Genomic DNA, 15,957 nt, shown 5'->3' with positions numbered 1-15,957 from the left:
ACAGGTTGTCTGTATCAAGAGACATGGAAAAATAAATGTCATATTTTGAATCCAGTTTACGTTTAGTAAGAATTCAAAATGTCTGGTTTACACCAATTCCTTCCTTTGTTTGTGATCAATTTCTCTTTATTATAAATAGGCACGTCACTTTGCCTGTAGATAATCCTCTCGTAAAGCTAATGTTTAGAATCATTAGAAGGGATTAAGTTCCTTTGCTGGTGCAATAAAATTGTAAATACCCCATACATATGTATATGTATTAAGTATATATATACAAAGAAGTAATAGTGACAGTAGTGACGAAATTAACTTGTCAAATTGTCGTGGCATTTATATAAGTGTGTATCCCAGAGGGATAATTACCATAGAAAACATTTCGTATTCAAATAACTAAGCATTATCAATGTTTTATTTTCATTTTTCGGGTTTCTTTAAGCATTGACCCAGTAACGGGAGCTGTTTAAGCACCCTGTTAAAACACGACGCAATGTATTGTTATGGTCAGGTAAATGCGGTATATTAAAGTTGAGTGTTTGCCAACTCCATGTGAGAAAATCTCTATACAAAGCTGACATATATGAACGGAATCTTTCAGAGTTGTCGGATTTCACTCTGGCATTTAAATGTAGTCTAAATCTATGGATTCCCGTGCTCGCTTACCACCCGAGCCGTTTATTGATGAAATCAAACCATCTACTTCAAAATACCCTCAGTCATTTTGAGACATCTTTGAACTGATGGATTCAGGTTTTGGAAATCAGTGTTGTAGTACTGTGGCGTATGTGGGATAATTACTAATTCAAGGAGGACTGAACTGTGATAAAGTAATGAGGTGTTGATCAACATTCAGTTTAGTCCTCACACTGATTATGAAGAAACAACAGAGGTAAGTTAATTAAAAGTGAAATGAAGGATACAAAACAAAACTCTGACAATAATATGAACACAGCAGTTATTTGTTTTCGCCTTCTTTGTATTATGAGCCATTGCCGAAATCGAGATCTACAGATTCTGATAAGTCGTATCAGCCCTTTAAATTCTAGTTCGGATTTTGTTCAGTGTGAACGTGGACCTTTCACTGCTTTATTAAGAGTTGTGATTTAAAACTCTACGCTCTGTTATATACCGATACTTTGATTGTTACTGCTTAGGAAGTGTGTTATGTGTGGAACGAATTAGACATGCTTTACCAAGTTAAATTCCGTCACAAAAAGCTCACTTTTATAATTCATTTCTTTCCATAATTAAGGAGTTTTTGGTTTACGATTGTGTTTTATCGTGTTCTGAAAGGCGTACAAACCATGATGTATCAAGTAGATGAATAAATAGACGAATAGATGTGATAGGGCAATTTAAAACATTTTAAGATCTATGACCTTGTTAAGATTCCGTTACAGATTTGAAACATTGTTCTTTTCGTTAATTGATCAGCCGAGTCACTTTACTGGTTCATTAAGCGTGTTTACACTGATAGAACTTACTATATAGAGGAGGAATGACTATTACAATGAACACACAAGGAATTTTAGAGATATTTACTAACATCTGTTTCTCGCACCAGTCTATATGACATTTGTACTTTCAGCAGTGCTGAGCCTCATTACAATAAGATGATTCGACTCATGGCTTTGTTTTCTGATAATGTGCCTTTCACTGCTGTGAACAATTTTGGAGCAATAATACGTTATTGGACTGAATTCCTGGTCGATAATCAGTATCTACCAATATGTTTCTGGTAGATTGTACCTGTTTTGATAGAGCTATATATATTTTTAGAGAGATGTTGATGAAGACGAAGAGCCTGTCAGGAACATAACAATTAGTTGTTTACATCCTTCAAGTTCACATATAGATATTTTCATGATATATAAAAGGACACTACATACAAGTTCTCTTTTTCTCATCAGCTGCTCATAGCGATTAATGTTTATATGAACAAAAAACGACTTCTAAATTGTTGTCCTTCACTTGAATGTTCTTTTTCCTGAAATTGAAACCCCTGTTTTCCCTTCCTACGGTGTAAACATGTGATATAACTTATTGATATGGATATTGAAGAAAACTCGACACATTTGGTCGATATGATCTAAATATCAATGTATTGTTCGTGAATGTTCCCTGTTGTATGGTTGTCGCTACACCGGACCTCTCTTTGAGAACGTGGTATTCGTCATCTTACCTTTATAAAGCATACGGACGTTTTATCGAAACAATGTATCGAAATTGACATTAACATTTCTAACAATTTTTTGAAACATAAAACATAAATAGTAAAATGTTTTACTTTATGTTCAGATCCGGTTCATAGTCTTTTAGTGAATCAATAAATCCGGTCTTAGAGTATCATTGAACTTATACTGTTTTTTTTATATGGGCAGAATGGACAACCACCTGTGATGATTAAATGGATATTTATTAAAGATGCTTAGATCTTTTAAAATCTAAAGAAGTTTCAACATAAATCGGAACGGTCATGTTACTGAAAATTCTAATTTGGTATCATGTTTTTCTCGATATTGAAGTATTTGGTCGTGTTGTATAGTAGCCTGTTTGCAATAAACACAACTTTCAATTAGTTATAATTTAAATCTACAGTGAAACCTTATCAGACAGGTGAGACCGGTGAAAAAACATACAGGTTAAACCGGTGAAAAACATACCAACTACACAAATTTATTCGTGTCTGAAATGAGCCTTCGTGATCAAATCCTCAGTCATTTACACAAATGATTAGTTCTCCAATTTAGAATTTATGAGAGTTTATTTTGAGCATTGGTATTTGAACGTTGAATAAAAATCGTTACAAAAATATACAAAAAATAAATACACGAAAGACTCGGTAGATGTCGCTGAGATCACGGAACTATATCATTAGAGTAAGTCATCGTGGTTATTTTTATCTTAATCATGAAGTTTCTCAGAATACCAGTTCTAAATGTTATACTTATAAAGTAATCTTTAAAGGGAATATTTATCATTTATTAACGAACGTATTTCAGAGCTAGATTACTGACTCCAAACATTGTATGACGTCACAGAAGTCGCGGAATCGCATCTTGGCACAAAGTTAATTAGTGCTAATTAAGCCAATAAATTCTTTTGTTATTTTTTTCACTTTTATAATTATCATAAAATAAAGTCGAAATTTCGTGTTATTAAACAGGTTATTGAAAGCCAAAAAGCATAACATAGATAACATAAGACAGTTCAAGATTTTAAAAAATATAATTATAATTATTCACGCTTTATACAATAAAACCCGCTATATTTCCGTGTACACTCCAATTCCGGTATTTGAAATACAAGCTTGATGACGTATATGTAGATGATTATAAGCTTATAGACTTGTTGATGGCATTTAAGTAGATTGATAAAAAAATTAAGTAGTTGTTACTCTTTCGATTATACCATGTGACTAATGCCGTAATGACTCATGAAATACACGATAATGTTGCTTCGAGGCGTCAACACAATGTGTTTTGTCGATGTACACGTTTTGCGCATGGACACTTGTTTTCCTTGATTAAGAAGTGAATGCTCCAGAGAGTAACTTTGTATATGTTTCTTAAAGGGTTTTTAGTTCAACATCGATCTTTGAATCAAGAATTCTACAGCGTTGTTAAATAAATAAATAAATAAATGAAATCAAAATGTTGAAAATGTAGGTCGCTGCTTTGAATAATTTTCATGTTCAATGTGCTTTTCAGTCTCACAAAGATTGAAATGGGTGCCAGCACATCATTAAATATGAGTTCCAGGATTTTTGGGAGTTGTTATTCAACAGTTTTATTTATCGAATTAGAATCAAGTACTCCTGGTGTCTACACGTGGTGTAATCATCCCGGTGTCTACACGTGGTGTAATCATCCCGGTGTCTACACGTGGTGTAATCTACCAGGTGTTTACACGTGATGTAATCATCCCGGTGTCTACATGGTGCAATCATCCTAACTACACGTGGTGTAATCATCCAGGTGACTGCACGTGGTGTAATCATCCCGGTGTCTACACGTGGTGTAATCATCCTGACTACACGTGGTGTAATCATCCTGACTACACGTGGTATAATCATCCATGTGACTGCACGTGATGTAATCATCCTGACTACACGTGGTGTAATCATCTTGGTGTCTACACGTGGTGTAATCATCCCGGTGTCTACACGTGGTATAATCATCCAGGTGACTGCACGTGGTGTAATCATCCTGACTACACGTGGTGTAATCATCCCGGTGTCTACACGTGGTATAATCATCCAGGTGACTGCACGTGGTGTAATCATCCTGACTACACGTGGTGTTTTATCATCCTGACTACACGTGGTGTAATCTTCCTGGTGTCTACACGTGGTGTAATCATCCTGACTACACGTGGTGTAATCATCCTGACTACACGTGGTGTAATCTTCCCTATTTTCATCATACTTCCAATGTTTGAAGTTTACGTGGTTAGAGGATATATGTCATAAACTACTACTTTTTGAAAGGTTTTTGTTTTTTAACAGTAAACTATGAATATCGACCACTTTATGATAAAATTCTTCTTCACAAAGTAGTGACATACATTGATATCAGTACGTGTATCAGGATGATGGAGATACTGTTACATTACTGGAACTCTATATTTAGTCGTGTTTACAGATTTCGTTAGAGTTCGATGTTCATGGATTAAACAATACAAACAATGCATATGCTACTTGATTTACGTACTGAAGCACGTTGTGATTTGTCACAAATTCACGAATACTAACAAATGGATTTGACAGTTCCGAATCGTCTAGGAAGTTTTGTACACGTGTACAGCGACAATTCAACATGTGACACAGAGCTGTGCTATATAAAAAGTCAATTACAGTGATAGTGTAGGCGTCTGTCCTGTTTTACCAGACAATGCAGTAATGAATGATAATTCATGGTAATTTCAACTGTAAAGAAATCCTGTGTCAAAGTGTTGTCTCTAATTACAGCTTCATTGATAAACCTGCTAGATCGGATTACTTGTATAAGATTAACAATGCAGAAACCGAAGTCTACATTTACATCAAAATTCAATCAAAGTTTTATGATGCACTTTATATAGGAGTGCGTGAGTTCACAACCTTTGTCTCAAAGGTAGAATATCTGAAAAAAAATCGATTCTTGTAATAGCTATCAGTAAGTAAAGTTTGATGAAAAAAAAATGATTGTATTGATGACAAAACAGACATTTATTTTCCCAGGTATGTGTATATTGTTACCTTTCTCGTGGGTTTATGTAGAGTTATTTCCCTTCGAAAGTTACATCTTTTAACCTTTTTTTCAAATAAGTACCCGGATATTTGTTTTGGATTTTTTTTTCATATTCATTGCATTTTCAACAGTAACGGGGTTTGACACAAATTGTAGAACTAATACAAAGCCATTTCGCCATAAAGATATGTCTGTATTTCTTGAGGCGATGGTTCTTTCCCATAATGGACTGAAATCTAAAACCCTAAATCGAATGCTCACTGCTGCACAATCAAGGTTTCTTTATCATCAAGATTTCCTTCCCAATTCCTAATTCAAAATTGTAACGTATAGTTAAACTCAAAATATTGAAATTTATACCCAACTTCCTCGTCAGGTGTTCAGTATTACTTCGTTTTTTATACAAAATGGAATTTCTGTTTCAGAAATCGGAAAAGAAAACAGAAAGAATTTAGACATCTTGTTGAGCGATTTCGGCAAATGCAACATCATGAAGAAGTTGCACAAGAAAAAGAATTCAAGAGGAGGCGTGACAGTCGAGAAAGGCGAAAGGTCGCCGTCAAAACTGACCGAAGACTTGTGAAATACAAAAGAATATATGTTTTATCTTCTCTGGCATTAGTAAGTGGCTCCATCATGACATTTGGGAGTGTCGTCAAGGGGTTAGGAGAAGGATCTGTTCTATGGACGCACAGATCCGTTTTTATAATCTGTGGGCCGGTAACGTTAGGATTAGGTGTGCTATTGCTGTTTCTCGCGACTGGTCTTGTTGTCGAGCGACAGGAAAAGCTAAAAAAGCGTATATTAGACATGGGAGACAGTTTCAATTCACACAGTTTCAACGATAGAAAGAGTTCTTGCCATACAAACAGTTCTTCAAAATTATTGCTGTCACGGGAAGTATCTTCTTCCGGTTCAAGTGCAACAGACACTTCCGGAAGTTCGTGTAACCGAGCGAAAAGTAGTGATTATAGGTCAAAAATAGGACGACAGGCTTCGGAGGAATCTGAAATGGAGATTTTCCTAGATTCCAGTAATTCTTCAGTGGGGTCTTCAGGATTGTCATTCTCTGCAAAATGGGAAGCTTTGTCAAACTTTCCAAAACAAGGAAATACAAATAATCTAAAACAGAATGAAGGTTTTATTAAAAAAGACAACATTCCCGCTTGTGTTCCTAGACGTGGAATTGTGCCAAAAAATACAGTTTCGACACTAGAGACGTGCATCATTGTTAACGAAATAGATCAACCGAAAGACAGAGGTGTTACCTGTGTTTCATCGCCGATTGGAAAACAAACTAGCATTTAAACACAAAATTCTCATTGTATGTGCTCCGAAAAAAAATCAGAAATTCTCAAAATCTTGGCTGGAAAGACTTCTTTGGAACAGAAATGTAATGACATTTTATTGATAGCAAGAGTATTTGAAAAGTGGTACATCTAAGATGCGTGTAATATTTTTGACAATGTTATCGCATCAGGAATTTAGGCAGTTGTGATGGTGAAGGACATCTTAACATTCAAATCGTTAATTAGAACTTGGCGTAAAGATAATGTCTTCCATTTTATGTTCATTATTCGACGGATAACCATATAGATAATATTTACTTGATAAATATTTTTTACAAACTATAACTTCCGATTTATATCGCTATTACCTTTCTAGAGATGATAGAGTTGTTAAATCACATAAGTTCAGACATAACTCCTGAGGCTAACGAACGCCGCTGGCGTGGTTTGCATGCATACATTGCGCTGATTTGTTCATTATCGCCAAACATCCCTAAAAAAGAAGCGTCAGACAACCATGTCTACAAATTTATATCATGTGAATAAAACGATAAATGTTGAATTTTCATAAATTCTAGATTTAATTCATTGCAAACTATCTGTCGATTCCAATAACCGTCCTAATATTTTATTACGTTCAGTTATCTCACCTACCACTCGTCACATCTCGGCGGATTGAAGAGTGCCGGAATAAGCCGAGTTTAACCGAATGAGAGAATTCGGTTAATTCCAGTAAGCCAGATAGTGAGTCTCATGTTCTCATTTTGTTGTTGTTCATTGCATTAGAACCACTGTTTTAGATAAATAAAAAGTAAATGACACGAACAGAAATGGCTAAGAGTGCTTGATTTATAAGTACCGTCATCAAACAATAAATTGAAATAAAACAGTGTTGTTGAAACTTGAAAAGATGTACTAACATTTTATTTTTTGTAATATCAAATATTGGTGCATTTCAAATCTAGTAGTCAAGTGGTATAATGTTAGAATATAACTTGTGTTTTATCCACAAATATTTTCATAGTGTGGTCATGGATGATAAATATGTGTATTTAATTTCCATTGTTCAATATAAGTCGCCTACTTCCGATCAGCGACCTCGTTAAAGCTGGCTGTGACACTTATTGATCAATAGTCGAGTTGAAAACAATCACGGACATTGCCAAGATTTTACTTTTTAACTGCACCCTTCAATCATATGAAAAAGACATGCGGAGTATGATATAGGTGAAAGTTTAGCGTAGTTTGAAGTCATAATATCAACTACAACATTGACCACTTGAGTGCGTTATAATATACCATCATGAGGGACATCGAAGAGACCCGTAGGACATTGAATCAATGAAAAAAAGTCATTTTTGCGTATTCCTGTTCAGGGATACTAGTCAATAAAAAGTCTTCTCAAAATGGCGACGATATTGTGCACGTAGTGCAATGTTTGTCATCGAAAGCGACGTCTCGGTAAGGAACAGACTGTTGTCATAAAAATATTTATAGATGTTGTATATCTGTAGAAACAAGGCCATGGTTAGTATTTAGCCCATTTAGATAAACTCGACGACAGACTGAACAATTGATCATATTTAGTTTTAAATTGGAGATTCGAACCCAAAAGGACACGTGCTCTACTTTTAATTTGTAATCGCCATGTCCTATCAGTGCTATACAAAATCAGAGTCAAATGACCGCAGATAAATAGTGGGTCATGAAATACACGGGTCAGCAACTTATGTTGTATCATCTATTTTAAGATGTCGTTAACGTCAAATTACCCTTTCTGAAAAGAAACTTTCAACTTTTGATAGACCAAGAGCTTTGTAATGGTTAAATAAACAAATCTGGGTTATCCTGCTCTTTGGTAATTCAGATCAAACACAAAAGAAGATTAAGGGAGATTAATGGCAACTAACATTTATATCGAACCCGTATCGACTCAGATAAAATTGACCAGGAGTATACTTGATTAAAACCAATGTTCAGGAGTCTATGGATACGCTTATAGACGATTGAAACTTCACATACATGATTATCATCACATACACAATTAATACTAGTATTCAGCGGAATTTTCAGTGATTTTCCAATGGTTATTCTGCTCTAATATCTAACATTTTAATAACTTCAGTACTTAGTATACTCGAAATTTCATTACGTTTGATTCGTTTGTTTGATGTAATCACATCGAACTTGTTCGAAATTAGTACACCTCTATTTCAAATTAAAGAGTTATTGTCCTTTGTTAAATTTCAACTGCTCTGAATTATTTATTTGTCTAAATATTTGCATGAATCTTCGTACAAACGTTCTTCATTACAAATAGCCGATAAGATTAAAAACGCTTCATTAAATTAATTGCTACATGCTAAAATACATGGTGACCTATGAGATAAGTGTGCCTCCTCGCCTAGATTTCTTTCGATCAATTCTGGTTTCCCTAAGTGGCCTGCTAGGTCCCGAATTAAATGCCCTTGCCATTACTGACGAGCCCTATAATAACGCAACAGCTATATAATGATGTATAGCTCTATTTTTTATTGTAAGATTTTCAGTCTTCACTTATGTGTCTTTTGTACAAACTTCGTCATCTCTCATTGCCAAAGAATATATATTCAAAACGATGGGTTGTAAAGAGAGCATTCTGTGCTAAGTAGTCGGACGCCTGAATAGGGTTGTCCTATGTACATTTTAGGAGTCGAATGAGAAAGGTTCTAATCCGGTTACAACCTATCTATTGTCTCTAAGTGGACAGAATTTACAGTGTCTGAACATAAAAAACCGTATGTATCTGCAAGATTACAAGTTGCATGTCGTTAAATTTGTTTTCTGTAATCTTTTTCTAAAGAACATCGGCCGGGGGTTTACACAATAGCTAGTATCACGGACAGTGACAACAGGACGCTCATGTATGTCAATCAGATGTCATGGTGTCCGAACAAGTTATAAATCATGCACAGGTAAAACTATAAGTATGACACGCTTTGAGTGTGTTATTCTCACCTCATTGCCAGTTTATGTCCTCTACGTAACACCTCTACCATAATGTTTCCGACCGAACAATTGTACGTGACTATCTGTTACCACATGCCACGGACAAATTTGCCCTATGCGACACTATGCTTGATGTAGAGTTGTTTCCCTGCCGAAACATTTACAAAGGGTAATCAGACATTATTGGTTGCGCAACTCTTTTGCAACCTTAAACGGGTCTTATTCGGAACCCATTGAGGTTGGGATCTTAACCTTTTCGATGGTTCCTTCAGTAATCTGCCACAGTGTTATAAATGTCGCGAGCTTATATATCGATGTCCTGTAGTAACAGTCGTTTACATTATTTATCATACTTGTGCTTAAAGTTATGATTCATAGTTCGGTGCAAGATTTCAGAAGAAAACGTCGAACTGCTTGCGCAAGTCTCTACCATATTTATAGAATGTACCGCAATGCACTATACGTATATTGCTCTTCTAGAGCATGCGATGAGATACGATTGACAAATCAACAATGTACAACATTTTATCAATATTTAATGAGACATAATGTATGTATATAATAGGACAATGTAATATGATACAAAATTAGAAACAAAAACAATTATATTTACTTTGTAAACATTTTTTCTTCATTTCTCAGAAAAGATATCTTTCATTTCATTTGCACTTTCATAATTCTTCCTGATATGGCGAGGTACAGTCTAAACAATGATTTATCTAACGTGAATATATCTATATTATGGTATATTATATACGACGACAAAATCACTTACTTTGCATACAACTCCAGGAACTTCCCCCTAACCCCTTACGCAATTTCATGTGCATTTCTCCGTTTCACAATATTTCTCACACTCAAACAAAAAGAGAAAAATGAGATAATATGCTTCGTTTTTTGGCTTCTTACATCTTTTTTTTTTAAATCACTAGTATGGTACTCAAGACTCCAGGCGTTGTTTTTACTCTGAGAGACTGAGACATTACCTAATGCCAATTAATGTTTTAATGAAAGAACAACTGATTTACACAATTTAAATATGGTTAATACCGTTTCAAGTATTCCGAATAATATGTTGAGCAAACTTAATTTTGATTGCTCGATATTCACTTTTAGCAGTAATAGTCATGTTTCCTTTGGTAGCACTGTCCAGTACTGGTCAGAGATTCCAGCCTTGACCGATGTGGGTGAGTGGTAGTAGGACTGACGCCCTGTTGTCCTTCTTTAGTTGTCCATCTACTGCTGTGGACAGTTGATCGTCGTACACCGCGCCTGCCGGACGATAAAATAATGTATGTTTAATATAGACATAATGTGTGAATGTGACTGGTCATCAGAAATGCATACTGACCGTGTCCATCTTGACCAGTGGTGATGGTGACAATCAGAGGTCAGGGGTAATAAGTGGTAAGTATTATACAACAAACATACATGTGTTACAAACGTGCAATATTTTCATTCACATATGGATTATTGATGTACATAGGTAGATCGCATAAATTAATGAAGCAAACTACACACTCGTCCACTTCGTCAAGGGCACACTACCCATGATATTTACAAACTTTACTCTCAAGGAAATTCCAAAGTCATCAGAGCACCATCATAATTGTTTTTCCGCCCAAACAAAGCCTAAAAACGGAAAATGGCCCCTGTCCATATTGCTTGATCATCAGAGCCAAATAAATTTGGGATCGTTTTCTTCATTTCTTTTCTTCAAAATTCTCTCCTATCTCACTTTCGATCCTGTTGGTTGGCGTCCTTTCGAGTGAAAATGACTGTTTTCTGTCCCCAAACCGTGACCTACCAAATTCTTTCAAATAGCACTGCTAAGCGCTCAGCATTGAATGAGATGTAGGTTATGACATGCAAAGGTGATGTCACTATCATGTGTCCCTCGGTGGCCCTATCATATGATAACACCGCCATTGATCTTGATCAAACAAAAACACATCTCCACACCACCGACACAACCCTACATCAACGTCACAACCCCACACCACCGACACAACCCTACAACAACGTCACGACACCACACCACCGACACAACCCTACAACAACGTCACAACCCCACACCACCGACACAAACCCTACACAACGTCACAACCTCACTACACCGACACAACCCTACAACAACGTCACGACACCACACCACCGACACAACCCTACAACAACGTCACAACCCCACACCACCGACACAACCCTACAACAACATCACAACCCCACACCACCGACACAACCCTACAACAACATCACAACCCCACACCACCGACACAACCCTACAACAACATCACAACCCCAAACCACCGACACAACCCTACAACAACGTCACAACCCCACATCACCGACACAACCCTACAACAACGTCACAACCCCACACCACCGATACAACCTGACTCCATCGAGGCAAAACCCGCCCAATAGACACAGTCTCACTATAAAGACACGATTCACTCCAACGACACAACCTAAATCCATCGACACGACCCAACCTTATCGACACCATCCAAACTTCAACGACACAATCTCACTGATACAACTCCACTCCAACGACACCTTCCCTACTCAACATGCATGATCAGATCCAATCGGCATCCATCCTTTGTCCCAGCACAATGGCGCGTCACCTTTATCATCTTACTGATATAACTAACGCAATATCCATGCCAATGACGCGATCCTGACATATTAACTCCGAACGAACACAAACATGGAACTCTCTTGTTTTTACTATACTAACCGTTCCCTTGTTCTCTCCTGTCTGGTCACACGAACAAACGTTACCACAGCTGTCGACCTGCCGGGACTGACCCTCGGGAATAAAGAAGTTCATCACACGGCAACCTGCGACATAGTGAAGTCATACGTCAGCTCAATCAATATATCAAATGAAGACACAGCACCATGTTGAAGTGTCTTTAAAAGTAGAGGGTGTGTGTGTGTGTGTGTGAGGGGGGGGGTATGGCTTACCTCAATGTTATGAGGTAGAGGAGCAACTATACATGACGAGACTGTACAATTTACTTGGTTTTTAAATGTGCTGGAACTACTAAATCTATTTGCACTATTGGCTAAATAGTATTAACATTATATCGATAAGAATTAAAGAGACAGTAATATTAATATTTCCATTTTACATCCCCTAGATAAGACAAAAAGATGTTATAATTCAACGATCGGAAATTGACCGGGTCTTTCTGCTATAAGATATAATGTCAGATTACGACTTCTGTCGCCAAGAGGATGCAGTTAACAACGGAAACAATGTGTTTCAGGAAAAAAATCATTTAAATGAAACGGCAAGTGAAAGAAACCTCTGGCTGAAATACACTATAAGCTGTTTGTTGTATAAAAAGTTTATACAATAAACAAATGATAAAAAACCATAGATAAAAAGGAGGTTAACACACCTCCTTCTGGGTTAGCTCTATTAGCTATATCTCAGTATCTTATAGATCTTGGAAATGAAACAAGTGTATAACATGTTACATAACATTATATCAAATATACTTAAAAAACATGGCGTATTATATATATATTAAACAAACCATCTGGATTCCAGTTCCAAAGTGGTATTTATCATAATTTTTAAAGATATTCGAGTTACCAAGTCTTGTGTTCTGTAAAGATGACTATTTCACCGATGATTACTTATAAAAAATCAATTACGTACCTGCCTGACAGCGACACTCAAGTGATTCTAGGTACATGGCGCAGGGGTACTCCCCAGCAAACACACATTGCTGGTCGGCTGAACATCCACTGTAAATACAAGAAAAACAGTTTCTGAAATTCTCATGGGTCAACAAATTTTAATAGGTTTTGCTTAAGTCTGATTTAAAACAGAGAACGACATATCAGTTTTTTTATGATGACTGGTATCCTGGCAGTCCCAAATTACTTTCGTTTGTCGTGTACAATATAAAGTAAACTTATTTAACTTTTCATTTCAAAAAGCAGGCTTGCTTATAAAAAGTAATAACTTTCAGGACGTGATGAAGTTCCACAAGCTTCTCCTGCCATTTAGGACTCACTATTTAACATTTCTAGAATATTAAGCCATGACACTCTACGAACTCCGACAAAAATCATGTCACGAGGAAGGGAGATTTGTCTTCTCTGTGTTTACTAACTGTCCATCAACAGCTGAGATAAAAATTACAGATTATGTTTCAACTGGCTCAGCGATTCAAACTGTTGCAGTGTGAATGTGTATAAAATTAGGTACCTTTGACCCCATATATACTTAATGACTAAATACTGATAAGATAACTTACGTTGCTTGGCATTTTGATCCTACAGCTGTTGTTGGGAGAGCGTTTGGATCAACAGTTCCCGCATCCGTCGTGCCGATTGTTCCAATTACGGCCACTTCTGAAGGAAGTTCGGTTCCCTGGATCCCAGAGCTTGTTGCACCTGTCCCTGCGCCTGCTCCTGAAGTATCAACAGCCGGAACAGCATTATCCAAACCGGTATTCAATAATGTGTTTCCTGAAATGGTCTGGCCGGATGTTGGGTCCTGGAAGGTACCGCCACCAGTTTCACCACCGAAGGTTCCAGTCTGCGAAGCACCTTCACCTGTGACGGTAAATCGATTGGCGAATGAGTTTCCGGCAGCCAGGACCATATTATCCTGAGTTCCATCTGTTTGTACATTGCTGGTCACCTGTGTTCCTAAACTGTTTACTTGAGCCAAAGCAGGAACTCCGTTATTCAACAAAAATTGATTTGTCAATGTTCCAGTTCCACTCGGAACCCCGGCTCCGGTTAGAGTGTTAGTTCCGCCGAAAACATTTGTGGACCCTGGAACCGCGGCACCTGTGCTTGGTAAAGTTCCTGGAATAGCGGTATTTACCGAAGCAAAAAATCCGCTATTCAAACCAGGTGCAGGAAAACCTGTGTTCGGTAAGGGTGCTGGAAAACCTGTATTTAGGGTTGCAGGAAAGCCAGTGTTAACAGGTGCAGGGAAGGCAGTGTTTAAATTAGTAGGGAAGCCGGTGTTTACATTAACCGGAACACCAGTGCCCGTTGCTGGTGGCCCCTGTGTGATTACTGTGTTGGGTCCAGTGTTTGGTGTTCCGAATACGTTGTTCCCAATTGTGTTGCCAGCCGTACCTATATTTCCAGTGTTTGCGGTACCGATTCCAAAATTTGGCGCTATTCCTGTGTTTGCTACTGAATTTCCTTGAACAACCGTGTTTGTCGGAAATCCCACATTTCCTGGCAAACCATTATTCACAACATTTACAGGTGAAAACGGCGGGACAAATGGATTTCCATTAAATATGGCATTGCCTGGTTGGGTGAAAATTGGGCCACCTCCGATCCCTGGCCTACCTACCAGCGGTGGGCCAAAAATATCCCCTCCAATGAATGCTGGCCTGCCCAAAGGCGGTCTAAATCCGATTCTACCGAACCCCGGAGGACCAGGAAATCCTCTTATAATCCTGGGTGGAGGACCAAACCGAGGAAAAGTCGGGAACGGAGGTTGACCGTATGTAGTGGTGATGATTGAGAATAGGATACAGCACAATCCTAACGAAACCATTGATTTCATCATGGTTACTGCTGGATACCTTGCCCAGTCCTAGTCCGAATGAACACTACTGCTCAAGTCCCTGACTAACCTCTTGCACGTCCTCCTACGTAAATGATAAGCAAATAACAAGCTAGATGTGATAAATAGCAGTTATGGACTATAAAATTATTGATGCCTATAAAACCGTTCATTCGGCTCAACTGTCCCATAATCAGATAACACCTGCAGGCTGGTGTCCGAAGTGACAGATTAATGACCGATGGTCAAGTCCCCGAAACAATGATCTTTTCTTCTTCACGGACTCGTTTTGTACAAAAGTGTCGCTGTCAACTGCACGATGCTGCGAGCTCCTACCGGTCGGTATATATATAATACTGATATTTGTTATACGTAACAAGGCCTGCCGCCTAGTAAGTAAGAGTGAAGCGTTTATTGCGCTGATTTATAGATTTTTTTCTAAATATCTTCATCGCGATATTTTGTCCTCTCTTAGCGGCACGATTTTTTCACCGCAAATTGGAAAACGCCCAGCTAGGTAAACCGCGCCCGGTAGGCACTTACATTCCTTTTTTTACATAACATAATATTATAACATATTATAATAATGAATTACTTAATACAATACATCAGAGTTCATGTTTGGTTGAAACTTTAATATCGTTAGTGTGGGCGAAATCTTTAACTATCTAAGTAAAAGCTAGGCATCGTCAGAAAATTTACTAAATCATTTTGTGATACTACAGCAAACCGATATATTTTGTATTTTGCATTTTAAGATCTGAAATCAGATAAAGACGGATTTGCAAATGTTCTCAGCTTATCGCTCGTGTTGACTTAATAAAAAGAGGGTCACTATTCCGGTATATTTTTCCCGAAAAAGAACACATCGGTGGTTCTTTCAAATCTTTTTTAC

At 37.3% G+C, this 15,957-nt stretch overlaps 2 protein-coding genes across 2 annotated transcripts; one reads left to right on the top strand and one right to left on the bottom strand.

The window, feature by feature from the left end:
- Positions 1–869: 869 nt before the first annotated feature.
- On the top strand, positions 870–6,536 carry LOC132546917 (uncharacterized). The gene is made up of 2 exons (XM_060210644.1): positions 870–886; positions 5,654–6,536. The coding sequence occupies exons 1-2, from the start codon at positions 870–872 to the stop codon at positions 6,534–6,536; spliced, it is 900 nt and encodes a 299-aa protein (XP_060066627.1).
- Positions 6,537–10,741: 4,205 nt separating this feature from the next.
- LOC132546882 (uncharacterized) lies at positions 10,742–15,065 on the bottom strand. Its single transcript, XM_060210609.1, has 4 exons — positions 13,783–15,065; positions 13,179–13,267; positions 12,246–12,349; positions 10,742–10,777 (listed from the first exon to the last, which is right to left on the bottom strand). The coding sequence occupies exons 1-4, from the start codon at positions 15,063–15,065 to the stop codon at positions 10,742–10,744; spliced, it is 1,512 nt and encodes a 503-aa protein (XP_060066592.1).
- Between the last annotated feature and the right edge of the window lie 892 nt (positions 15,066–15,957).

The sequence above is a fragment of the Ylistrum balloti genome, unplaced genomic scaffold (assembly GCF_031769215.1).
Source record: "Ylistrum balloti isolate Yb309-2 unplaced genomic scaffold, AGI_CSIRO_Ybal_v1 Utg369920, whole genome shotgun sequence".
In the NCBI taxonomy this organism is placed as follows: Eukaryota; Metazoa; Mollusca; class Bivalvia; order Pectinida; family Pectinidae; genus Ylistrum; species Ylistrum balloti.
The sequence above is the reverse complement of the archived record's forward strand: the minus strand, read 5'-3'. Positions and strand labels throughout refer to the sequence as shown.